Source organism: Lithobates pipiens, unplaced genomic scaffold, assembly GCF_037356315.1.
Source record: "Lithobates pipiens isolate NorthernLeopardFrog02 unplaced genomic scaffold, aLitPip1_a1.2 Scaffold_8, whole genome shotgun sequence".
Classification (NCBI taxonomy): Eukaryota; Metazoa; Chordata; class Amphibia; order Anura; family Ranidae; genus Lithobates; species Lithobates pipiens.
Window position 1 is genome coordinate 447605833 of NW_027507903.1, and position 26188 is coordinate 447632020.

At 41.9% G+C, this 26188-nt stretch overlaps 1 protein-coding gene across 4 annotated transcripts in view; it reads left to right on the forward strand.

Annotated features, from left to right (window-relative positions):
* GRIA1 (glutamate ionotropic receptor AMPA type subunit 1) overlaps positions 1–26188 on the forward strand; it is a 410043-nt gene that overhangs the window by 356487 nt on the left and 27368 nt on the right. For all 4 annotated transcript variants that reach the window (XM_077468352.1, XM_077468351.1, XM_077468354.1 and 1 more), the window contains exons 12-13: positions 18211–18409; positions 20074–20321. In XM_077468352.1, the coding sequence (XP_077324478.1) occupies positions 18211–18409; positions 20074–20321 (447 nt within the window). The remainder of the gene's footprint in view (positions 1–18210; positions 18410–20073; positions 20322–26188) is intronic.

Sequence of the window (26188 nt, forward strand, 5' to 3'; positions counted from 1 at the left end):
TTGTATGTAGCTATAGGCATTATCGAGAAATTGATTTTCAAAGTTCACAACCGGGGCACTAAAATCTTAGCTTTTTTCTATAAGAGCAAGCCCTGGCAGCCTGCCAGCTCTTTAATATAAACAACCAACAGGTCATTTTAGCTGTTAGAAACCAACTAAGGCCCAGTTCACACTGGTGCTACATACGCTCCAACATAGGGAGCGTATGTCACATAACGTATAAATCAATGGTTCCATATGAGAGCCATCTTAACTGGTCTGACTTGTGTCAGTTCAACTTTGAAAAAGGTTCCTGCACTACTTTGGTCCGACTTGGGCATGATTTCAGCCTATTCATTTGAATGTAAGTTGCATCCAAGTCAGATCATCATCTTAACTGATCCGACTTGTGGCATGCGACTTGTGCTCTGGGAAACTTGAGGAGGAACCCCATGTCAAAAAAAAAAGAACAGCATGGAGTCCCCCCCCAAGACCATACCAGACCCTTCGGTCTGGTATGCATTATGAGGGGAGACCCCATGACAAAAAATGACATGGAGTCCTATCAAAATCCATACCAGACCCTTATTTAAGCACTCAGCCCGGCAGGTCAGGAAAGGGTGGGTAAGCGAGCACCCTTCTCCTGGACCATACCAGGCCACATGCCCTAAACATGGGGGGTGGGTGCTTTGGGTGCTTCAGGGCAGGGGGGCTCCCCATGTTGGGGACAAGGGCCTCTTCCCAACAACTCTGGGTGGTGTATGTGCGGGTCTGTGGGCTTATTAGAATCTGGAAGCCTCCTTTACCAAGGGGGCCCCCAGATGCCGCCCCCCCCTATGTGAATGAGTATGGGGTACAAAGGTAGCTAACACTTTGTCTGGGCCTACCCTACAGAAGAAAGACAATGAACACTTTGGTCAAACGTATAGTATGTAATGTACAATATGGTGTATATAGAGCAGGAGTCTGTAACATACAATATAGTGTATATAGAGTAGGTGTCTATAATGTACAATATAGGGTTAAATTCATATTACATGTCCCTTTTTAATAGCTTGTTTGGGCCAAGCTGGCTCAGTAAGGGCAGTTCACATCACTACATTGCGGTGGGGTGGAGGCGGTGTGCGCTTGAAAAGAGTACTGTGTGCAGTCACTGCACGCCAAATAAAAGAACTTTATGAAATGTTTGTTTAAAAAGAAAAAGTGAACAGTGTGCTGCATGGCAATTGGTGCATCAACACTGCCTGCACCACAATGCCCAAAAACCGATTTGTTGTAACGCAGCAACTGGTGTGAATGGACCCTAAGGGCTGGTTCACAGCAACCATTGCATTCCACGTGCAGTGCGATCTACCTGAGCTCAGCCAATGAGCCAATGAGTTTGTTTACAACTTTTTTTGTAAAAAAAACTATATTGAGATGTCACATACAGCATATAGTATACAAGGGAAAACAAGGAAACGGGACTTTGAATGAAGTATGTGGAGGGTCAAATGTTGTGTGGAGTTATAATTAAAATATCTATCATATGTGTAAAAAAGTAGGACATTTGTCTTATAATAATTCATATGCGATAGAAAATTGAAATACTACACTTATAATTAAATACCTTGCATAGAGTAAAATATTGAATGAAAAAATGTATTTCATACATAAATACATAATTCATAAGTAATCCAAAAAAAGAATAGCACGTGATACATATAGAAAAGCCCAAAATTTGATAGCACGTGATTGGAATATAGTCAAATACATAATGCATGAACAGAATCCACAATGATGTGGTAGGATACAGTATACGACTTAAACACAACGTCTGTTGGCTCAACGCGTTTCATGACTTGATGTCACTCATCAGGAAAAAAGCATGTAAACATGTAAGACATCACTGTAATGATATATTATGCATTTCTAGTTGGTTTAATATAGTCACAAGTGTGAAAAATCTAAAAAAAATATATATAAAAACAGAAAAAAAAGAAGCAGAAGAAACCCCCCATATCATTTCTTCTGCTTCTCACTATCCTACTCTTTGCTTTCTGGCCCTGTTAGTCTACTTTTGTGGGGGCTCCTTCACCTGTTGCACACCTTTTTGTTTTTCCTCACTCTCCCCCTTTGGGAAACTACATGATCTTCATGCGATTTTTCCCCTTTCAATTGCCTTTCCTCTTTTGTGGTATGTTTCCTGTCACTTTGTATCCACTACACTTTTCCCTTTTCCAGGCAACAATAGGTGTTGGCTTCTTATCCATGATTATTTATGGGAGGAGCCCAGGGAGTGTTGGGGTTACTTATACCCCCTCTGGGGGGTATAATCATGTCTCAGAGTGTGTCTCTGTATGATGTCACCAGGTAACTATTCCTCTCTATCACCCAGACTGCACACCTCTTTGTTTTCTCTTCACTCTTTCCCCTTTGGGGTATTGCATGATTTTCATGCGATTTTTCATTTTTTTTTCTCTTTATGTTATATATTATTCCCATCACTTTATATTTACCATGCTTTTCACTTTTTCAGGCAATAATAGGTGTTGGATTCCTGGTATTTGTCTACTTCATACACTTCCATGCACCATTTTCCCTTGTTCCCTACTAGGGATCTCATGCACTGTTATTTAATACACATATCACTGACTTTTTTATTTTAATTATCTTTTTACAGCCCCAATTCGTTTTTTTTCGATCACACATGCTCACCCATATATCACAGCCTGATGCATGACCTTTCTTTGGAGGGTTACCTGTTGGGCTGTCTGTCTCCTAACATACCATCTCAGCTCCCAGAAAATATGTTCCCCATGTGGGGATACTCCCGACCCTCAGTACTGTACCAATTGCGCATGGATACCCTGTGATGCCGCGTACACACGATCGGAATTCTCGTCGGAAAAAGCTCTGATGGTTTTCCCGATGGAATTCCGACGCAATTCGGCTCAAGCTGTCTGCCTACACACGGTCACATCAAATTCCGATCGTTTAAACGCGGTGATGTACAACACGTATGACGTGACTAGAAAAAGGAAGTTCAATAGCCAGTAGCCAATAGCTTCTGTCTCGTAGTTGAATCTGAGCATGCGTGATTTTTGGCATGTCGGAATTGCATACACATGATTGGAATTACCAATAGAAAGTTTTTCCGCCGGGAAAATTGAGAACATGCTATCAATTTTTGGCTGACAGGAAATTCGGACAGCTAAATTCTGATGCAGCATACACACGGTCGCATTTTCCGATGAAAAGCTCTCATCAGTCTTTTTCTGTCCGGAATTCCAATCGTGTGTACACGGCATAAGTATTATATAGGGTGGTTTACCCCTATTTCTTTTTATCATTTTTTTTAGTTTTATTTTTTTATTTATTTTTTTTTTTTTTTAATTCTTTATTTCTTTGCAAAAATACAAAACGTAAGTTGTTAATGATAATTACATATACAAGATACTTTCTAATAGCCACATATTCCATTAAACAACAACAAAAAAACAAAAAAAACACAACACATTATATTCTTGCTGTTTTTACAAACAAAACAATATTAATACAATATCAATTCCCCCTAGCGGGCCTCTTCCCTCTCCCTTTTCAAGGAGAGAAAAAAAAAAAGGAAATGAAAAGAAAAGATTAAAAGGGGAGGAAGGGAAAAAAAAAAAAGAGGGAGCAGTTGGAGGATAGGGAAGAGGGAGAAAGGGGATGGAAGCCGACCCCGCCCAACGAAGGGTAAGGTTTACATCACTCATCCATTTGGTCTAATCCTCAGCTTCCTCTCCAATCAACCCCTTCCCCTCCTCCGACTGTAAAAATATTTCCCATGGGGCCCAGACTTGCACTATAGATTATTTTTCCTCCAGAGGCATAGGGATCAAATTCTCCATGATCCCAATTTTCCTTACTTTGTTTAACCATTGCGAAATTCGCGGTGCCCCTGTTTCCTTCCAGCAGGTGGCGATGCAGCTTTTAGCTGCATTCACCAGATGACATAACATTGAGTTCTTGTATCTCTCTGATGGAATATGTGTACATTGTAATAGAAAAAAGGCCGGATCTTCCTCAAGATAATATTCAGTAAACAATTGAGAGATTTTCCGATCCTCTTCCAAAAACTGTTTAATTACTGGGCAATACCAAAAGATATGGGCAATAGTGCCTTTCTCCTTACCACACCTCCAACATCTATCTGATGACTCTGGAAAGAAAGTATGCATTCGTGATGGAGTATAATACCAACGCATTAATACTTTGTAATTTAATTCCTGTATCTTAACACATCTGATTTAAAAGTCAAATATATGATTTTCTGACGTTCTGACGAGGTAAAGGTTTGTCCGAGATCCCTTTCCCATTTATCTAAACTCATTATATCAATATCCTCTAAAGGAGAAATTAATAAAGCATATATCTTAGAAATAATATGGGATAGGGGCTCCTTCTCTTCACAATATCCTTCAAACTTAGTAAGTGGCCGATCATAATCCTCCGTCGATCCCAGAGTATCCAAAAAATGTTTAACCTGTAACGCCTGCCAAAGGGGTAGTTCATATTGTCCTCCTGATTGCATTAACATTTCTATTGATGGCCATTTTTTTGACCTCAAGAAATGTGATGCCTGAAAACATCCCTTCTCTCTTAAGTTCCTAAATACTCCTATTTTCAGGCCAGGCAGGAAATGTGGATTCCCAAGAATGGGAAATAAAGGGTATTTTGCTGTTGAAATTCTGGGGATCCATATGGCTTTAGCTCCCATCTGAAGCGTAGGTCCTATTAAAGGATGGGCTCTTAATATAGGAGGTATAGCTGTGCCACACCACATAGCTCTAGCTAAAGGAATAGGGCTTACTTGTTGTTCCATAGCTACCCACCTTTTACTGTCTCTATGGCGGCACCAGTCCACAATTCTACCAAGCTGAGTAGCCTGGTAGTATTTGTATAAATCCAGTGCTGCAATTCCACCCGCCTCTTTAGGCAGTGTTAACAGCTTCCTATTAATCCTAGGACGCTTGCTTGCCCATATAAACTTTATAAAAATTGTTCGGATTTTACTAAAAAAGGCAAGTGGAAGCCGGATCGGTAGTGCCTGGAATAAATAAAGGAACTTAGGGACTATGTTCATTTTCAAGATGTTACTTCTCCCAAACCAGGAGTGTGAGGATTTGCTCCATTCATTCAACGTTATACTAATTTCCCTTAACAAAGGTGGAAAGTTCAATGCGTATGCTTCCATTAAATTAGGTGGAATCTGTATCCCTAAATAGTTCAGCGCTATAGCTGTCCATTTAAACTTGAAATTATCTTCTAAATTTTTTTGAATGGAACCCTCCAGTGATATCCCCATCGCCTTTGACTTGCTATAGTTTATTATAGTTTACCCCCCTCCTGAACCATACCAGGCCACATGCCCTCACCATGTTGATGGGGGCACGAGTCTCTTCCCCACAACCTTGGGCTGTGGTTGTGGGGGTTTGCAGGTGGGGAGCTTATCGAAATATGGAAGCCCCTTTTAACAAGGGGGCCCCCAGAACCCAGCCTCCCCAGGGCTACACACCCTACCCATTAACCAAAAAAGTGTCAAAAATAACCACTTCAGCCCCGGAAGGTTTTACCCCCTTAATGACAGACCATTTTTTGTGATACGGCATTGCGTTATTTTAACTGGCTATTACGTAGTTGTGCGACAAATAGAGCTTTCTTTTGGTGCTATTTGATCACCTCTGCAGTGTCTTATAAACAAAAAAGATAGATAAGTTTGAAAAAAAAACTAAATGTTTTACTTTCTGCCATAAAACACATCCAATAAAAAAAAATGTAAAAAATCTAATTTCTTCATCAATTTAAGCCAATATGTATTCTGCTACATATTTTTGGTAAAAAAAATCCCAGTAAGCGTATATTGATTGGTTTGTACAAAAGTTATCGCATCTACAATAGATATAGATAGATATATATATATATATATATATATATATATATATATATATGCACTGTTTCTGTACTAGCAGGGAAGGGGTTAACATCAGGGGCGATCAAAGGGTTAAGTGTGTGCTTGCTAACTGTGTGGGGAGTTTACATAGGCAAACCACCGTTCTGCCTCTCTGGGGGATAATTGCAGGTGGCCAGCAGACATCGAGTCTGCCAGACTCGCTGATTGACTCCCCCTCTGTCCAATTAGCGTGCGCACATATCCTCAGTGTCTATTGCACAAAATAACATACAGGTCAGTTGTGTCACGCAATAGAGCTGACCTGCCGCAGTACATCTGCGATAGGCGGTCAGCAAGTAGTTAAAAAAAACTCAGAGATAGTTTTTGACAATTCCTTTGATTTAAAAAAAAAACAGTATATATCCATTGTCAATCACGCCGCCCACCGCACCCAAAAATAACAAAAAAATAGCTCTTATATAGGTAAAGAAGGGGCCACTTGGCGATGTCACCTCGTGGCAGCGCCCCCATTGTGACGTTACGGACCCAGCATACATGGGTCTGTGACCTCATAAGGGCGGGGGACGGCCCGCCAGGTGGCCCTGCCCTTACCTATATAAGAAACAGCAGAGGAGGCATTCGGCAGTTGGCCATCAATAAAGGAGGAGCTTTTGTTTAGTCCTTTTTCGGGTGCGGCGGCTGTGTGATTGACAATGGATTTACATTGGGGACACTGTTTAGAGGGTTCTTTTAAATGTGGTTTGATCCCTGATCACTGCCGCACCAGTCGCAAGGGCACTACACTAGTGTAAGCCAGGAACAATGTGCCTGGTTGTCACTACACTTGTCCCAGTGTCACCAGACCAGTACACCCACCAAAAATGTTCCTGATCACCACCACACCAGTGCTCTGTTGCCTCTGCATGCCCTCTGTACTGACCCTGGCCTTTATATTGACCATGTTTCTGCCTGTTGCCTGGACTGACCCATCTGCAGATTCCACTAACTACATTCCTGTGAGACTCCATTTACAGCCATCCCCTGCAGACAATTGCAGTCCTGGATTTTTGGGGACAATTTTGTTCAATCATGTACAGCCATATATCAGTAGGCTAGGTTTGCATGGCTTATAGGAATCAGGGCTGCTATAGATGATGCTACACTGAGCTATATTGCCTGACCACTCGTATAGAGGCAACCGTTACAGTACATTGGTTTAGATACAATCAGCTAATTTGTGTGATACACAAGACTCAATGCCTGGTATAAATTCAGTCCAAAAAATGAAAAAGTGTCACACATGTGATATTGCCATACTCAGGAGGAGTAGCAGAATGTGTTTTGGGGTGTAATTTTGACGTATGTCCATGTTGTGTGTGAAAAATATCTATTTAAATTGACAACTTTGTGTAAAAAATATAAATTTCCATTTTCTTTCTGCATTTTACAAAAACTTGTGACAAAACAATGAAGTCTTAAAATGACTTACCATGTCTTTTTTTTATAAATACCTTGGGGTGTTTGCTTTCCAAAATGTGGTCATATTGTGGATGTTTCTTCTGTCCTGGTGTTCCAGAGACTCCAAAAATGTGATTGTTTGTCAGGAAATTAGATGCAGAATGTATGCTCCTAGAAGGCTTGAAGGTGCTCCTTGGATTTAAGGCTCCTCTTCATGTGACTAGGCTGTGAAAAAGTCTCATTCATGTGGTATCCCCATACTCGGGAGGAGTAGCAGAATGTGTTTTGAGGTGTAATTCGAAGAATGCCTATGACGTGTGTTGGAAATATTTTAATAATTGATAACTTTATGTAAAAAGTTGCATTTCCATAAAACTTGTGTCTAAAAATTACATTTTCAAAAGGCTTACTATGTCTTTCAGAAAATACTATTGAATGTTTGCTTTCCAATGTTTCCACTGTCCTGTGCTCCAGGGCCTCCAAAAATGTGATAGGTAGTCAGGACATTAGATGCATAATTTATGCTCCTTGAAAGCATAAAGGTGTTCCTTGGATTTTGGGCCCCTCCATGCATGGCGAACCTTGGCACCCAGATGTTTTGGAACTACATTTCTCATGATGCGTAAGCACTCTCCAGTGTGGTTGAGCATCATGGAAAATGTAGTTCCAAAACATCTTGGGTACCAAGGTTTGCTATCACTGATCTAGGCTGTGAAAAAGTCTCACACATGTGGTATTCCCATACTGTGGAGACATAGCAGAATGTGTTTTGAAGTGCAATTATAAGTATACCTATGATGTGTGTGAGAAATAACTTGCTAAAATTACAACTTTTAAACAGTTTATTTATTTTCTTAATTTTCCATAAAACTGTGACAAAAACTTCAAAAAACTCACCATGCCTCTTCTTAGTAAATACCAGGGACTGTCTTATTTCCAAAAGGGATCATTTATGGGGGGGGGGGGGGGGTATTTGTGCTTTTCTGGCATTTTAGGGCCTCAAGAAATAAGATAGGCAATCAGTACATTAGAACTGATTAATTTTCAAATATGTATACCATATTATGACCATGTTATTAGACCCTGTAACTTTCACACAGATTAAATTATATACACTGATTTGGAATATTTTACCAAAGAAATGTAGCAGAATACATGTTGGTCTAAAATTTTGAAGACAGATTATTTATTTGCAAAATTTTAAAACAGAAACTAAGAAAATTGTATTGTAATTGTATTTATCAAAAAAAATAAAATAAATGTCAGTATTTTTTTGTTTATAGTAAAAAATAAAAAAGCCAGTGGTGAATAAATAGCATTAAAAAATTGTCTGCCTCAAAAAATTATAAAAAATAAATTTGGGTACAGTGTTGCATGAGTAGTTGTCATTTAAAATGTGACAGTGCCGAAAGCTGAAAATTGGCATGGGCAGAAAGAGGATCAGAGGATCTAGTATTGAGGTGATTAACCACTTGCTGACCTGCTTATTCAGATACACTGCGGCAGGTCGACTCTTTTGCGCAAACTAATGTACCTGTAGGTCAATTTGTAAAAGCAGGATAGCAGGCACACGCGCACACGCGGACTCGGTATCTGCCGGCGGCCCGTGGTCATGGCGAGGAGAGGCAGGATGGGGAACTGCATATGTAAACAAGGCATTTCCCCATTCTGCCTAGTGACATAACAGGGATCTACTGTCCCCAGTGATCGGGAAGAGTGATCTCTGTCGTGTTTCAGTAAGTCCATCCCCTCTACAGTTAGAACACGCTGAGGGAACACACTTAACCCCTTGATCCCCCCCTAGTGTTAACCCCTTCCCCGCCAGTGTAATTTTTTACATTAATCAGTGCATTTTTATAGCACTGATCAATGTAATAATGTCACTGTCCCCAAAAAGTGTAATTTGGGGTCAGATTTGTCCGCTGCAATGTCTCAGTCCCACTAAAAATCACAGCTCACCTCCATTACCAGTAAATAACAAATAAATAAAAGTCCCTTAATCTTTCCCACAGTTTGTAGACATGATAACTTTTGCACAAGCCAATCAATATATGTCTATTGCGGGTTTTTTTTACCAAAAATATGTAAAAGACTATATATCGGCCTAAACTGATGAATATTTTTTATATATATATATATATATATATATATATATATATATATATATATATATTTTTTTTTGGATATGTATTATAGCAGAAAGTAAAAACTGCAGAGGTGATCAAATACAACCAGAAAAAAAGCTCTATTTGTGGGAAAAAAAGGACATCAATTTTGTTTGGGTACAAGGTCACACGACCGCGCAATTGTCAGTTAAAGTGACGCAGTGCGGGATAGTAAAAAATGCTCTGGACATTAAAGAGGAAGAAAACCCTGATGGGTTTACTTCCTCTTTGATTCCCTGCAAAGGTAAAGCATAATGGACTACTATGCATCGCATAGTAGTCCATTATGTGTCACTTACCTGATACAGGAGCCAGCGAAGTCACCGCTGTCCCCTGTAGTTCCAAGCGTCCATCTTTTTGGTGGGTCTCCCTGCTCCGGTGCTGTGATTCGCCGGAGCAGCGTTGACGTTACTCCCGCGCATGCGCACGGGAGCCGACACTCGCGGCATATCGCCGCAATCTGCGGCCTGCCCAGTGCGCCTGCGCACCGCTGTCTACGGCGCATGGTGGCTGTGTTCGGGAAAATATCAGGTTTATTGGTGGCTGTGTTTGGGTAAATATCTTCTAAACCGTGTAGGTTTAGGAGATATTTCTTGGACCTACAGGTAAGCCTTAATCTAGGCTTACCTGTAGGTCAAAGTGGTTTGTAAGGGTTTACAACCACTTTAAGGGGGTAAATCATTCCGGGGCTGAAGTGGTTAAATACAGAGGCAAAAAAAGTGACAGCAGTTTGACAAAAAATGTCTTTCTCTTTAGAATTTCAGAAATCCAGTGTTAATTTGGTCTGCAGCTTGCCTAGAGCAAACCGTGTTCTCAGTGCAAAGGTCTTCATCATCTATGCCTTTTCATGTCAGTTACATTGGACAGTGTGTCAGTAATGGCATGTACATTTCTAGTCAAGTAATATTTCTTAGCAGGAACTCCACCAATGGGGCTTTAGCTAGCAGTGGTTTAAATAGTTTGCACTGGTGAAATCGTTTTATTGCAAACACTAATGCCCCATACACACTATTAGATTTTCTGAAGATTTTTGTCTTTTAGATTTACCAACACCATGTAGTGCAAGGGAGTGCCTGGTTGCATACAAATTGAAACTCTTATGCCCCATACACACGGTCGGACATTCTGACCACAAAATCTGTCAGATTTTTTTCCGATGGTTTTTGGCTGAAACTTGTGTTGCATACAGACGGTTGCACAAAGTTGTCGGAAAATCCAATCGTTCTGAACGAGGTGATGTCAGACACGTACGTCGGGACTATAAACGGGCCAGTAGCCCATAGCTTTTGTCTCTTAGTTTATTCAGAGCATGCGTGGCACTTTGTCCATCGGAAGTGTCTACACACGATCGGAATTAATGCGATCGGATTTTGTTGTCAGAAAATTTTAGATCCTACTCTCGAACTTTGTGCATCGGAATATCTGACGGAAAAAGTCAGATGGAGCCCACACAGGGTTGGATTTTCCGACAACATGATCCAATCGCACATTTTTCATCGGAAAATCCGACCGTGTGTATGGGGCATAAAGGTTTGACCTCATATTGTATGGTTTTAGTAAATCTGAAGACAAAAATCTGCAGAAAATCTAATAGTGTGTATGGGGTCTAAAGCCTTGTACACACAATCGGATTGCTGGCCAAAAAAGCGTCAGACCTTTGTCTGAAGGGCACGTGCCAGGAACTTGTCTTACATACAAATGGTACAAAATTGTCGGCCAACAAACACGAACGTAGTGATATACTACGAGGAATTTCAGCTCTTGAGTGCCATCCTTTGGGCCTCGTCTGCTAATGTTGTGTTTGGTGAGCATTGTTTCCGAGCATGCATGTTTGTACTTTGGATTTTTGTGTGACGGACTTGTGTACACACGATACAAAAATCTGACAACAGACGAAAATTTACTAGCCTGCCATCCAAAATTTGTTGGCCGAACGTTGGACAACAATTGTCTGATGGAGCGTACTAACGGTCGGATTTTAGGCAAACAGTCTGTCATCACACAATTCCCAGATTAAAATGCAATCGTGTGTACGAGGCTTTAGGCTAGCAGTTTTTTTCAGTCTGTGCTTCCTCATGTTGAAGAAATAAAGTTTGAGTATATTGATAGCATTAATAAAACTGACCAAAATGTAGTCAGATTTTTTTTTACTATAGCTTTGCTCTACAATTCTGCTCTTGATGCATGAAACATTTTTCAAGGTCATCTTTGGATGCATCTGTTTGCATTATACTCTTTTCGACACAGCAGTACATTTCTCAGATTTCAGTTTATTTTGCTTCTTCTGCTATGGGTTCTGTTGCCACAAATTTCTCTTTATTAAAGAGGACCTGTACTGTAGAAGATATTTTCCCAAAGTAAGGCAAGCAGAATCACTATTATTGCTGATTTACTATGCCTTGTTCAGCAGTGCGCCTGTGCATGAAAGCGGCAAAGCTGGGCTTTGCTTCCTTATGTCAGAGCTGCCCCCAAACAACTGGTGGTCCGATGCATGTGGGGTAATAAAAGCATCAAGAAAAGCAGGAGAGGAAGGAAGCATAAATGTATAACATGAACGAAGCAGAAGACTGGAGAGCTTCTTCAGCTACAGCTTCCTCTCCAGGAAGGAAAACAGTAAGCAGCACTGTAGCAACCTCACTAAATCTCCCTCTAAATCTCATGGGACTAATGCAGCGTACACATGACCGGACTTTTCGATGGGCTAGGCCCGACGGACATTCGGCAGATGTCCGACTGACTTTCTGAACGAAACAGACTTGGCCGGACTAAGTTTGTTCGAAAGTCCGTTCGTTTTGAACGTGATGACATAAGACGGGACTAGACAAGGAAGTTCAATAGCCAGTAGCCAATAGACGAACAGTTTTTCAAATTTTTAGTCCATCGGACAGATTTGAAACATGTTTTATTTCTAGGTCCGTTGGAAGTTTAGGAATAAAAGCCCACACACGAACGGATTCCGGTCCGCTGGACCAAGTCTGACGGAAAGTCCGATCGTGTGTACACGGCATAACAGAGGTAGCAGTGCCTAATGCCGCGTACACACGATCAAACAAGTGGGTGGAAAAGTCCAGCAAACTGAAGTCTGCCGGACAATCCCCCCGTGTGTAGCCTCCGGCATACTTTTTTGACCCGAAAGTACAGGGGACTTAGAAAGTAGTTTTGCACTCCAATCTTCCCGCCGGACTCGCATTTCGGCGGACAATCCGGCCGTGCGTATGCCAGTCCGCCATACTTTTGAAATGAACGGACTTTTCCCGCCCGGATAAAAGTCCGCTCATTTCGAGCGGGTCTCCAGGTAGGCGGGGCCCACGAAGGAGACGTAGCTGAAAATCGGCGTGGGGGTCCCCCCAGGTCCACATCAGACCCTTGTCTGAGCACGCTACCCGACCGGCCAGGAAAGGGGGGGACGAGCGAGCGGCTGCCCCCCTCCTGAGCCGTACCAGGCCGCGTGCCCTCAACATGGGGGTGCCTCGGGGAAGGGGGGCCACCCCAAAGCACCTTGTCCCCATGTTGATGAGGACAAGAGCCTCTTCCCGACAACCCAAGGCCCCTCTTCTTCCGACTTCGGGGGTCTTGTCCCCCTCTTCGGTTCTTCTGCCGGGCCACCGCGCCTTCTTATAGCTCTTTTACAGGCGACGGCGACAGAAGACCGGGTCACCGCCTGTAAAAGAGCTATAAGAAGGCGCGGTGGCCCGGCAGAAGAACCGAAGAGGGGGACAAGACCCCCGAAGTCGGAAGAAGAGGGGGCAGCGAGGAACAAAGCCGGGCTCCTCCGCTAGCAAAAGAGCTACAAGAAGATAGCGGCGGAGTCCGGCGAGAAGACCCCCGAAGACGGAAGACCCCCGGAACTGTGCAATAAACTATTTTATCTTGTGTGTTGTGTTTTTTTTTGTACTTTATTTTACAGGTGAATGGGTAGGGGTACATTGTACCCCATACTCATTCACATAGGGCGGGGGGCCAGTATCCGGGGGCCCCCTTATTAAAGGGGGCTCCCAGATTCCGATAAGCCCCTGCCCGCAGACCCCGACAACCAACGGCCAGGGTTGTCGGGAAGAGGCCCTTGTCCTCATCAACATGGGGACAAGGTGCTTTGGGGTGGGGGGGGCTGCGGCCCCCCTTCCCCGAGGCATCCCCCATGTTGAGGGCACGCAGCCTGGTACGGCTCAGGAGGGGGGGCGCTCGCTCGTCCCCCCTTTCCTGGCCGGACGGGTAGCGTGCTCGAACAAGGGTCTGATGTGGACCTGGGGGGAACCCCCCACGCCGATTTTCTTCGGCGTTGGGGTTCCCCTTTTAGTCCATACCAGGCGGCGGGGCCAGCGACATCTCCTTCGCGGGCCTGGAGACGCGCTCGAAATGAGCGGACTTTCCTCCGCGTGTGTGGGCGAGTTCGTTCATTTCAAAAGTAGGGCGGATAGTACCACGGACTTAGTACGCCGTATTAGTCCGCTGAAAAAGTGCCGTGTGTGGGCAAGTAGCCCGTTTGGAAAGTCCGACGGACAGTCTGGCAGGAAGTCCGCCAGTCTAAGTCCGTCGGAAAGTCCGCTACGTGTGTACGCGGCATTAGATGATCTCACGTACATAAAAAAAAAAAAAACAATGAGGAATGCAAGATGAAGTGTATATTTTTCATTGTACTGCCGAGGCACAATTTCTAGATGTTTCCTATAACATAGTAAAACTTCACTTTTTAAACTCAGATCCTTTTTAAGTAGCACTTTCAGTGGCTTAGAGATGAACATATTGTGCTTACAATGTTCTCATGCCAAAAAATGACATTAGACCGTCTGTCCCGTGGAACCGGCTCATTTTGAATTGCTGCTACTTCATTATCATTGGGAATGACACCATCTAAATTTATGAGTTCCTCTAATTATACTTTTTTTCCACAAGTGCTAGATTTTATCCTTGTTGAACTTGAAATTTTTGGGCTTTGTCCAGAACTTTTCATAGTATGTCAGTTTCCTGTTTGGACACGGCTGCTGCGCTCAATTCATCCATTACGCAGATTCCATCCATATCTACAAATGCTTATGCATTTTTGATTAAACACTTCACCAGAAGATTAGACAGTACCTGACTGGATCTGTGTAGCCCTCAAGGCATATTAAAAGTGAACAGAATTAATGACTTCAGCTAAACGGAACTCAATTACCAACCATTATTATCAGGATGGTGAATGATTGTGTGTTACTCTCACTGAACTGTACATTCTTAGGGGTGGCATTAGAGAAAATATTTTTTTTTTTTTTATTTCAGGTACTTATATAGCACTGTCAGTTTGAAGCTTACATAGGACTTACCTTCCTCACTCCCAGAAGATGAGTGAAGCATGGATAAAGCATGCACTATATGGTGCGCAGTCATGTCGGAATAGGAAGGGACCATCCCTGAACTGTTCCCACAAAGTTGGGAACATGATATTGTCCAAAATGTCTGCGTATGCTGACACCTTAATCCCCCCTCCACTAAATGATTTGGACCAGTGCACAAAGCAAGGTTCATAAAGACATGGGTGGAGGAACCTATGGAGCCTATGTAAGCTTCAACTTGCCCTAACTGGCGCTTACATAGGGTTGAGGGCTCTCTCTCCACCCTCATGTGTCAGCACTGAACTGGTCATGAAGAACGAGAACTTTTTTTTTCACGCATGGCAGCTGAATGGAGCATTAAAGTATATTTGTTGAATTACCCTGCATGAACGAAACACAGATTTGCTTTACAGCAACTTAGTCGCCAGTTTTAAAAAACACACATCACAATCTCCTGTCCCTAAGACACCGTACAATCTCCTCAATGGAGTCCCACAAATAAATCAAAAAATACAGAAATACTAACTCTTCCCTACTCAAAAGAAATTTGCACTCGTTTTAGCCTTTGTGCCCTAAACTGCATTGTTAACAATTCGAACAAACCCCATAAAACCATTATCCTAACACTAACCTAACTCTAAAAGGAATCCTAACACTAAACTAACTTCTGCAGCAGAATACTTAAATGCATACTTTATCCTGTGTCAGGATTCTACTAGCTTCTGAGGTTCTCCTGTTGATTGAGCTGTTTCATGCAATGTGTTGGGGTTAGTTCCAGAGTGTCCAGCTTTATCTGCTAATTTGAGCAGAGTTGATGCCCTCCCCAGAATGGCAGTGCAGGTCCAAGGCCACTGCAATCTTGTCTTAGGTAGTTTAATCACCCTTCCCAGTTCTTTACTTGGACTTCCATCACCCCTCTATGTTGCAGAGATGAGGGGAAGGGAGGCAAAACATAACAGGCAGGGATTTTACTATTTTTTGCAATTGTAGCAAAGTCCCAGGGCCCCTGAAGCCCAATGGTGAGCTCCAGAGTTAAGGACAGCTGACATCCTTCAGTGTAGAGTGGGTTACAAGGCATGGAGGGTATAATGCAAGATGAACAGGTGGCCGCCAGACACTTTTTGAATGCAAAGAGATTTATTGTCTCTTAAACAGAACTGTGGGAGAGAGATTCAACTTCTGCAATACAAACAGTTATCTTTACCCCACACTCACTCACTGTGGGTCTTCACTCAATGAGCCCCCAGGTCTCGCTCACAGGACAGCGTCACCCCCGCTTCACTGGTGGGTCCCTGGCTTGGCACTCCACAAGCGTCACCTCTTCTGTCCTGCTGGGTCTCTGACTTGCCACTTGCTGATGCTTTCCCACTTCTTCACCGTCCCCGGTTGGTGAGAAGTCTGCTCTGGTACTAGCCTCAGCTCACTCACTGTGGTGAGCTTCCCCTCTACCTCAAACCATGACAGGTTCCTCAGCAGGCGGAACAGTTACATCTGGTTGGACTACAAGCCCTCAGTCCCAACTCTGCACTACTTCTGGACAGGCTCTCAGATAGCCTAGAAGCCATATGTTCCCAAGATAAGCCTTAGGTTTATGGCCTAGCAGCCCGGGGTAATACGACACACGTCAAACCAGACAGCCGTCCATATTGTACAGGACCCCGATCAGGTGACTCCACTCAAATAAATAGGCTCTCCCAGCAGGCCAAGGGACCCAAGAAAATCCCTAGCCATTGGCTGAGACATTCCTAATCTGTCATTGCAATGCTCTTGTCTTCTGTTATGCCACCAGATACCTGGTCATCTAGTGACAGAAGAGAGAATTACAGCCATTTCAGAATTACCGTAGGGTGAAATCAATTGACCTCCTATCAATTGACCAGGGCAACTATCACTTGGCAAATACATTTAACCCCTTGCCGCCGAGCATACGCAGATGTGCTTACTCGGTTTCCTGGGGTTATACCAGGATGATGCCCGCACCTGCAGGCATCATCCCGGTACCGTTTTTCAGAACGGGCAATTGGCTTTCCAGCCATAACAACCGATGTGGCTAAAAGCCGCTTGGGTGTTATGCCAGGGGAGCGGGAGGGGACGTCCCCCCTCCCGCCGCTCATACCGAGGCTCCCGTTCATGCGGGAGCACTGATGAACAATCTGCCGCTTCTAGCGGCTAGGGAGGGACTGAAATGAAGCCGTAAGTGGCTTCATTACAGTCTCCTAATTGTAAACACGTAAGCGACGTCATGATGTCACTTCCGGTTTACTCGGCTGCCAATGGCGCCAGATTTAAAAATATATACAGTATTCAGAATCGCTGAAAACGGCGATCTGAATACTTTGAAGTGTAAAGGAGGGATCGCGGGTCTTTTAGACCCCCGTTCCCTCCATAAAGAGTACCTGTCACCACCTATTACTGTCACAAGGGATGTTTACATTCCTTGTGACAGCAATAAAAGTGATCAAAAAAAAAACTATTTATTAATTTTAAAATAAATAAAATTAATAAGAATTTTTTTTTATAAAGCGCCCAGCCCCCGTCGCCGCGAGCTCGCGCAGCAAAGAAAACGCATACGGAAGCCGCGTAAATGGTGTTCAAATCACACATGTGAGGTATCACCGCAATCATCAGAGCGAGAGCAATAATTCTAGCACTAGACCTCCTCTGTAACTCTAACCTGCTAACCGGAAAAAAAAATTAAAGCGTCCCCTATTGAGACTTTTAGGTACCGTAGTTTGTCGTCATTCCACGAGTGCGTGCAATTATAAAGTGTGACATGTTTGGTATCTATGTACTCGGCGTAACATTATCTTTCACATTATGCAAAAAAATTGGGCTAATTTTACTGTTTGTTTTTTTAAAATTCATGAAATTGTCCCTTTTCCCAAAAAGTTGCGTTTAAAACACTGCTGCGCAAATATGTGACATAAAATATTGCAACAATCGCCGTTTTATTCTCTAGAGTCTCTGCTAAAAAATATATATATAATGTTTGGGGGTTCCAAGTAATTTTCTAGCAAAAAATATGGATTTTAACTTGTAAACACCAAATGTCAAAAATAGGCTTAGTCATGAAAGGGTTAATAGCAACCCTACCTAAACATCAGGGTGCTACATGATTATTCTACAGCAAAGGCACTCTGTTTTCTAGTCCAAAACTTGAAATTAGATACATTTCTGCCAGGGTAAGTATATGTGTATTCTTGAGATATACTGCATGTTTTTTTTTTTTGTTTGTTTGTTTTTTGCCCAGACATGTATTTTAGGTTCTCCTACCTTGTACACAAAAATAAAGATTTTATACATTTAAAAACAGATTTGATTAGAAATGTCACTGTGGTATAGCCATGTTCTGCTTAATAAAATAATTTGTGATATTTCCTTCCAGGTCTCTCTCAGGACGCATTGTGGGCGGTGTCTGGTGGTTTTTCACACTCATCATCATCTCATCTTATACAGCAAACTTAGCGGCCTTCTTGACAGTGGAGAGGATGGTATCACCCATCGAGAGTGCTGATGATTTGGCTAAACAAACAGAGATAACATATGGAACCTTAGATTCTGGGTCAACAAAAGAATTTTTTAAGGTTTGTTAAAATTATTACTAACTGATTATATTCTGCAGTACATTTTGGTGCATGCCAGTGCAGCCAGCAGAGTTGGATTTTCCCTTCTTTTGGGAGACTAGAGCCCCATACACACGATCGGACTTTGTACAAACTTTCCCATGGACTTTTGTACAAAGGGCGTTGGCTGTAAGTTTGTATTGCATACACACGATCTGACTTTTTAGGCAACAAACACGAACGTAGTGACGTTTCAACGTACTGACGACACTTCAAAAGAGAACGTTCAATTACTCCAGCGCCACCTTTGGTCAACTTCTGTATTGTTGTCTGATCTTTTGCATTGGTTCTGAGCATCTGTGTTTGTACTTTGTACAAAAGTCCGATGGTTTTGTGTACACACGATCGGACTTTGCTCTGTCGGACTTATGTTGTCAAAAAGTTTGTCATTCGCACAGCCAACCAAAATCTGATGAAAACCGAAAAGGTTTGTCCGATGGAGCGTACACACGGTCAGATGTTTCTCCAACACAGCTAATTTGCATGTTTGTTGTCAAAAAGTCAGATCGTGTGTATGGGCCTTTCCACTCACTTTCTGTTGTGTCTATATGACAGAGAGTGAAAAGAAATCTCTGCATTGGGGACACAGCAATAAAAACATTTGCCTAGTAAAAAGTCTGGCTGGAGTTCCCTTTTAAGATTAAAATTGAGGCACAGTCAATAAGTTTAACTTCATGCATCTGTTTTCTTTGAAATGAAACAAGTTTCAAACATTCATTTAAAGGGGTTATAAACCCTTACAACACACTTTGACCTACAAGTAAGCCTAGATTATGGCTTACCTGTAGGTCCAAGAAATATCTCCTAAACCTATACGGTTTAGGAGATATTTGCCCAAAGACAGGCACCGTAGACAGCGGCGCGCAGGCACACTGAGCGCGGCATCGTCAGCGACGAAGATGTCGCGCGTGTCGGCTCCCGTGCGCATGTGCGGGAGGGACAGCTTCGCCGAATGACAGCGGCGGAGCTGCGAGACCCCAACGTGAAGATGGATGCGCCGAACTACAGGGGACAGCGGTGACTTCGCTGGCTCCTGTGTCAGGTAAGTGACACATAATGGACTACTATGCGATGCATAGTAGTCCATTATGCTTTGCCTTTGCAGGGAATGAAAGAGGAAGTAAACCCATCAGGGTTTACTTCCTCTTTAAAAGCTGTAGTAAGATGTGCTGATAATTGACATTTTAAAACAACCTTTTGTGTTTATTTTTTCTTGCATTTCCACAGCCCATCAGAAAACATTTATATGTCTTCCGCCTCATCATTAAACTACACATATCAAGCTTTGCATACAGTTTATGCACCATAAATATGACACAAAAGAACCATTTTCACAGCTTGTCTCGTGCTATCAAAATATCAAAAGACTTTTTTCCTAATTTGTAATTCCAGTTTTTTCTTTTACTTTTCTTTAAGCAGTTGTGTACGGAAGCGTCTCTTCAGATATTATGCCATGAAAGCATTTTATTGAGACATTACATATCGAGACATTACATTTCTCAAATAGCTGTTCACTACCTAACGTCCTAAAAGCTTTTTGATAGCATCAACTGTCACAAAATGTATATATCTTGTCAATGGTTTTTAAATGGTTGCCAAGTCTGCTTCTTCTTTTGTATTCCTAGAGATCTAAAATAGCTGTGTTTGAAAAAATGTGGACTTACATGCGTTCAGCGGAACCCTCGGTTTTTGTTAAGACCACTGAGGAAGGGATGAACAGAGTGAGAAAGTCTAAAGGCAAATATGCATATCTCTTGGAGTCCACGATGAACGAGTATATAGAACAGAGAAAACCCTGTGACACCATGAAGGTGGGAGGTAACTTGGATTCCAAGGGCTATGGCATTGCCACCCCAAAGGGGTCACCTCTGAGGTATGTAGCAGAGCATTGCTTTATTGTACATTAATTTTGCTGTTTGGCTGTAGACCCTGGGAGTACATGGAAGTCAAAACATATCCCCTCATTGGACTGTCCATCTCTTTGTATACTCATCCATCTGCTTGTGTCATTCCATTCATCGATGTATTATCCTGAAATAAAATAAAGATACAACTAGTTATCATATGTAAATTTCAAAGACTAGAGGACCTGACCTGTGAGAAAGGTGCAAAAAGAAAGGTTCCCTGCATATTATCTTTTTTCCATTACTGACCCACTACGTTTTGTTCAGCACTGCGTATTTGTGTAGAGGTTGCCATGTTTGTAGAGGCAGGGCTTTACTTTACTGTCATGTAAAACATGTTTCGCCGATAAGTGGGGATCTAATGACTGATGGGATAATATAAAAAAATCATGATAGGTAAAGAGAATAGATAAATATAAAGTGGTCTTGCGCAAGAAAAGAAATAGTAATTACTATAAAAACACTGAAACTATTCTCCTAAAGAGTAAATAAAACCCAGAAATAAAGTGCAACAATAAAGTGCACAAATATAGTGTGTATCCAATTGAAGCAATGATGACGTGTAGATACACACTATATTTTTGCACTTTATTTCTACGTTTTATTTACTCTTTAGGAGAATAGTTTCAGTGTTTTTATAGTGATTTTTATTTCTTTTCTTGCATGAGATCACTTTATATTTATCCAGATGTGTGTATTGTGAACACCGAATAGGTTTTGCTGCAGGTTTTACAGTTTCATTATCACTTTAATTCTGTTATTAGGCACATTTACTAGCTACTCCGAGTAGCGCGAGGGACATTTTTTTACATAGGTACAGGAATAGCAAATCCACAGAATGAATAAAGAATAAGCATTCATGCATTACAGTTCCTCAGGTAGAGCATCTTCTTTTACAAGGAGAACAGTGAGCAGCATATTAGTAACATAATCAAATTTTATTTCATATCTCCTAAAACAAACCGTTACAAGAAGCAGAGTCTTAGTTGATCTAACACTGCAGATATACAACTATTAGGCTGGATTCACACCTATGCAGTTTTAGTGCTTTTTGCATTTTGCAGATTTGCACTACAGTCCATTTAACATGGTTTCCTATGGAACAAGTTCTGTAGTGCAAATCTGCAAAATGCAAAAAGCACAAAAAATGCATAGGTGTGAATCCAGCCTTAGACTACAGAAGTGCCAATATACATACACGTGTCAGGAAGTACACAATTTTTTTTCCCAGAGGAGTAAAAAAAAAAAAAAACTCAGTTTGTTTCTTAGGTATAATAACAATTTGAGGACCTTTCCTATAATATAGTAGAGCTTCACTTTTTAATTCCAGATCCACCATAAAAGGTTTTGGGGGTGAATATGTAGCACTAAATCAAACATATAAACAGTGCAAACTTGTGAGTGAGATTAATCAGACAAAAAATAAGTGAGAAAAAGTCCACATAGAGGTAAATGAAACACTAAATGTCCATCTAGACACGTAGGTGAATACACAGGATGTCACACAGCCCCAAGAGTCATCAAACTGTAGGCGTCTTCAAAATAAACATCAAGGTTCATATACTCTTACCAGGGATGTTGGACTCGACTATCATAAGACAACGAGTCAATCGAGCATAAATGCACCCATGGGACAACCATGGTATCGACCATTGATATAATGGATACTGCAGGCGGTACCAGGACAGGAACTGTGATAAAAGCAATATGGGGAATAGAGTACCTCGCCCGATGCATTTCATCCAATACGGACTTCTACTTGGGCATGCCGAGTGTTTCATTTACCTCTATGTGGACTTTTTCTCACTTATTTTTTGTCTAATTAATCTCACTCACAAGTTTGCACTGTTTATATGTTTGATTTAGCGATACATATTCACCACTATTACTGATTAGAATTTTTGTCACATTCTGTGTAGATGCTTTTTCCTTGATTCCGTTTTATTTTATAGGAAAGGCACAATAATTGTTTGTATTTTACATATAAAAGGTTCTGCACTTGATGCTGGCTTCATACCTCACTGTGTATAAACTGGAGGGTTCCCCCAGCCACATTCTGAATAAAAGCAGCAGATAGATTTTTTTTCAGCTATCACGTATGTCATCTTGGCCAGTGGTTCTCAAATGGTGTTTGTCTCTCTCTTGTGTAGCCTAGAAACCAAATTACTAGAATTAGGTTGGGCTATAATTGAATCAACATTGGTTAATTAAAGCTCAGCTTTAGCCAAAACTTTGTTTTGTTTTGGATGTAGTTGGAAACTGTTAGAACACATCAGAATTTGATGTCACTTCCTTTCCTCATGGGAGGATAATAAGTGAGCAGGAAACCACTCCGAATTGAGAGGAAATCCTACCTTTGACAGCGTTTCACTAGGAGGTTACCGTCATCTCCTGTCCAGTAAAAATTCTCAGTAATAGGATTTCCAAACTTTTTGTTCCAGTAGCAGGAATTAGGATTGAGCTCACCAGCAAAGCCACTGACAACACTCACAGAGGTTCCTAACTCTTTCCAAATCTACTATGAGAATCCATCCAAATACATTTCTTGGCCATGCTTTCCCTAATTACTTCTGGTCATGGGGGTCATCTGGGACAACAAGCGTGTTATGCTTTGAGGAGAAAAAGTTTGAGAACAACTGGCCTCGCTAGGTTCCTAACTCAATGGTTATGGTAAATGGAACTTTGAAAAACACTATTCTATCTCAATGGATAATTGGAGAAATAGAGAAATTGGCAGGTAAGAGGACCCCTTATATCAATGCACAGTGTTACAGTATCTCACAGATTGATCTTTTGTTGATTTGGAAAACACTGTCAAAGATCTATCGTCACTTTAAAAACATACCTAGTAGTGCACTGCAAAATATATTCTATAGTATAGCAAAATTCATACAATATTGACGTTGATATTACACTTAAAGGTAGGATACGCTTACTATTTCAGACCCCCCCCCCCCCCCCCCTTTACAAACTATCACCTGATACCGCTCAAAAAAGTTAGGAAATATAATTACCTTACCCCCCCCGCCCCATATTCCTTATTGGAAACAATTACATCTTTCCAGGAAGATCCTGGGAATGCTGAGTTCAAAGCAGCAGGTTTACATTAATTCTGGTCCCACCCACGGCACATACAGACCAGCCGTTTACTACATCATCACTCTCTTGAGACCCTGGGAACAAGAAAAAATATGCAGTAGTTCCAAGTATGGAAGATCATGTGACTCGCTCCTTTTTTTCTCTTGGCTCCTATTCTTCTGTGTCTGCCCCCATAACAAGTGCTTGCCATGGGGGCAAATTGCCATGCTGGCTCCTTCCTGAGCCTGGCTCTGTGTGTCCATAGTATTTTTTGTTCTTTTAAAACATTAAATCCGCCAATGTCTTCTAGTTGATTTAGCAATATACTGAATTAAAAAAGTAAAAAACACATGACTATGTATTTTAGCCTTTTCAGTCCTGTCCTGATACATTTCATACATCGCAGAACTGCTGTAACAACATGCACAAAGTGAGATGTTCCTGATAGGACTAAAAGAAACACTGCCCATGTTAGATCCCTTATTCCTATTTTAAACTAATTGCCTTAGGCCTTAGGATTCTGATAAACAGCAGATATTTGAATGTGAACAACTATCATAGAAATTTTAGCCCAATCTCAGACTCCATTGCTAAGACTGGGTTGGGTTACTAAAACAGGAGTGCAAAATCTGGTGCATAGAAACCAATCAGCTTCTTTTTTTTTTTTTTTTTTGTCAAAGCTTAATTGAACAAGCTGAAGTTAGAAGCTGATTGGCTATCATACATGGCTGCAACTAATTTTGCACTATTCAGTTGTAGTAAATCAACCTCGGTGTGGTTATTGGAAACAGACTGTGTATAGAGCGCATACAATCTTATTGCTAGGCTCCTAAAAGAGCTGAATCCTGAAGAACCCTTGGATGACCCACTGTGTATGAAATATTGTACACTGTGAACAGCACTTGCTTTCCTGTAATCTTTAGTTTTCCTCTTCTACCTTTTTGTCACTTTTTTATTCCTACCGGTATCCCTTCCCCTGCCTTGAGTATTGCTTATCCATAGGTAGGTATCTGCCTGTTTGACAGTCTGGAAGCCTGCCATGCCTTTCCTCTCAACCTCAGAGGTTGACAAGCGCATAACAATATATAAACGAAAAGACGCAAGCAGTTAGCACATTCTATAGGAAGTATTAGCTACAGGTCTGAGACCTGAAGCACTTCACGGGACGGCTTCAGAAAGAATGTCTTGCCTTGCAGCTGTAGTTTAATAAGTTTATACCAGTGATGGTGAACCTTGGCACCCCAGATGTTTTGGAACTACATTTCCCATGATGCTCAGCTACACTGCAGAGTACATGAGCATCATGGGAAATGTAGTTCCAAAACATCTGGGGTGCCAAGGTTCGCCATCACTGGTTTATACTTTTCCTTCCCTGGTTCCTCCTATCTCTCTTGTCAACATGCTAATGCCATTGTTAAAGAAAACCTTTCAGTTTTCAATACATACCTTATTAGGTTCCGTGATGTCATGACTGAGTCTCTGTGCACCTCTATTAAATACAAGCAGATTATGACTGGTGGAAGGGACCAGGAGGGTGATGTCCCTGAAGATATCAAAGAACCCTGCCTTAGTACTCCTCTCAAGAACCCCCAGCCATGATGAAAGCAGTGGGCTGGCTCTTTGGAGAAGTTATATAAATAGAAAAACAACTTGATGGGTGGATGTCTGTTTGAAAGAGTCCTGTTCTGTGGTGCTTTGAAAGCACTGCCCATTCATTGGAATGGACAGGACATTATGAAGCACTAAATACAGCGCTCCCAACCCGCCCCAAAGATGCTGCTTGCAGGACTTTTTGGAAGGTCCTGCAAGCGCACCACCCCAGTGTAAAAAGACACACTGGAATGAATGAAAGTCAGGTGCTTTGCAGAGGCTATTTCAGTGCCTAAAAACCACCTCAGTGTGAAAGTAGCCTAAGCAATTTCAGTACAGAGGAGGAGCCAGTACAAGGATGAAGTTTAGCTATAATGCAGCACACCTTAAATCGGTTGTATACCCTCAGGAAAAAAAAAACCCTGTAAGGCAAAGGCATAACGAGCTAGTATGCATCGTATACTATCTCATTATGAAATACTTACCTTAGAATGAGGTCCCCGTATCACAGGCCAGTCCGCGGCGAGGGAGCTGACATTTTGCCCTTGGCGTGTCTTCCAGGTTCCCGGCTCCAGCGCTGTAAGTGGCTGGAGCCACAATGATGTCACTCCTGTGCATGCGCACGGGAGTCTTCTTCCCAGCGAAGGTCCGGCGGTGCCTGTCGAACCTTCAGCCGAGGATTCACAGCACATGCGCAGCTGATGTCAGCGGCTGCATGCAAAGTGGATATCTCCTAAACCGTACAGGTTTACGAGTTATTCATTTTACCTACAGATAAGCCTTATTATAAAAAATAAAAAAGTTGGTATACAACCGCTTTAACTCATGATAACATTTGAATGGTTCTTAAGGCCTCATTACAGCAATGTTAGCTGTAGAACACTGTAGCTGTAGAGTGAGATTTTCAGCGTATTTGTAGTAGCGTTTTTCAGAATTTTTTGCCATTTTTTAGTTTTTTTTTAGCAAAATTATACTCCCATAAAAGCTTATGGCTCAAAATTGCAGATAAATGCAGAATAGCCGCGTTTTTTTGCGTTTTTACAGCTGAAAAACTCTCAAAACCCACTAGTTTTTGGGTTTTTTTCCAGCTAGAAAATGCTCCAGCCAAAAACTGTTGATAGCAGCCTATGTGTGCATGAACACATAGAATGACATGCTGGGGAGTTTA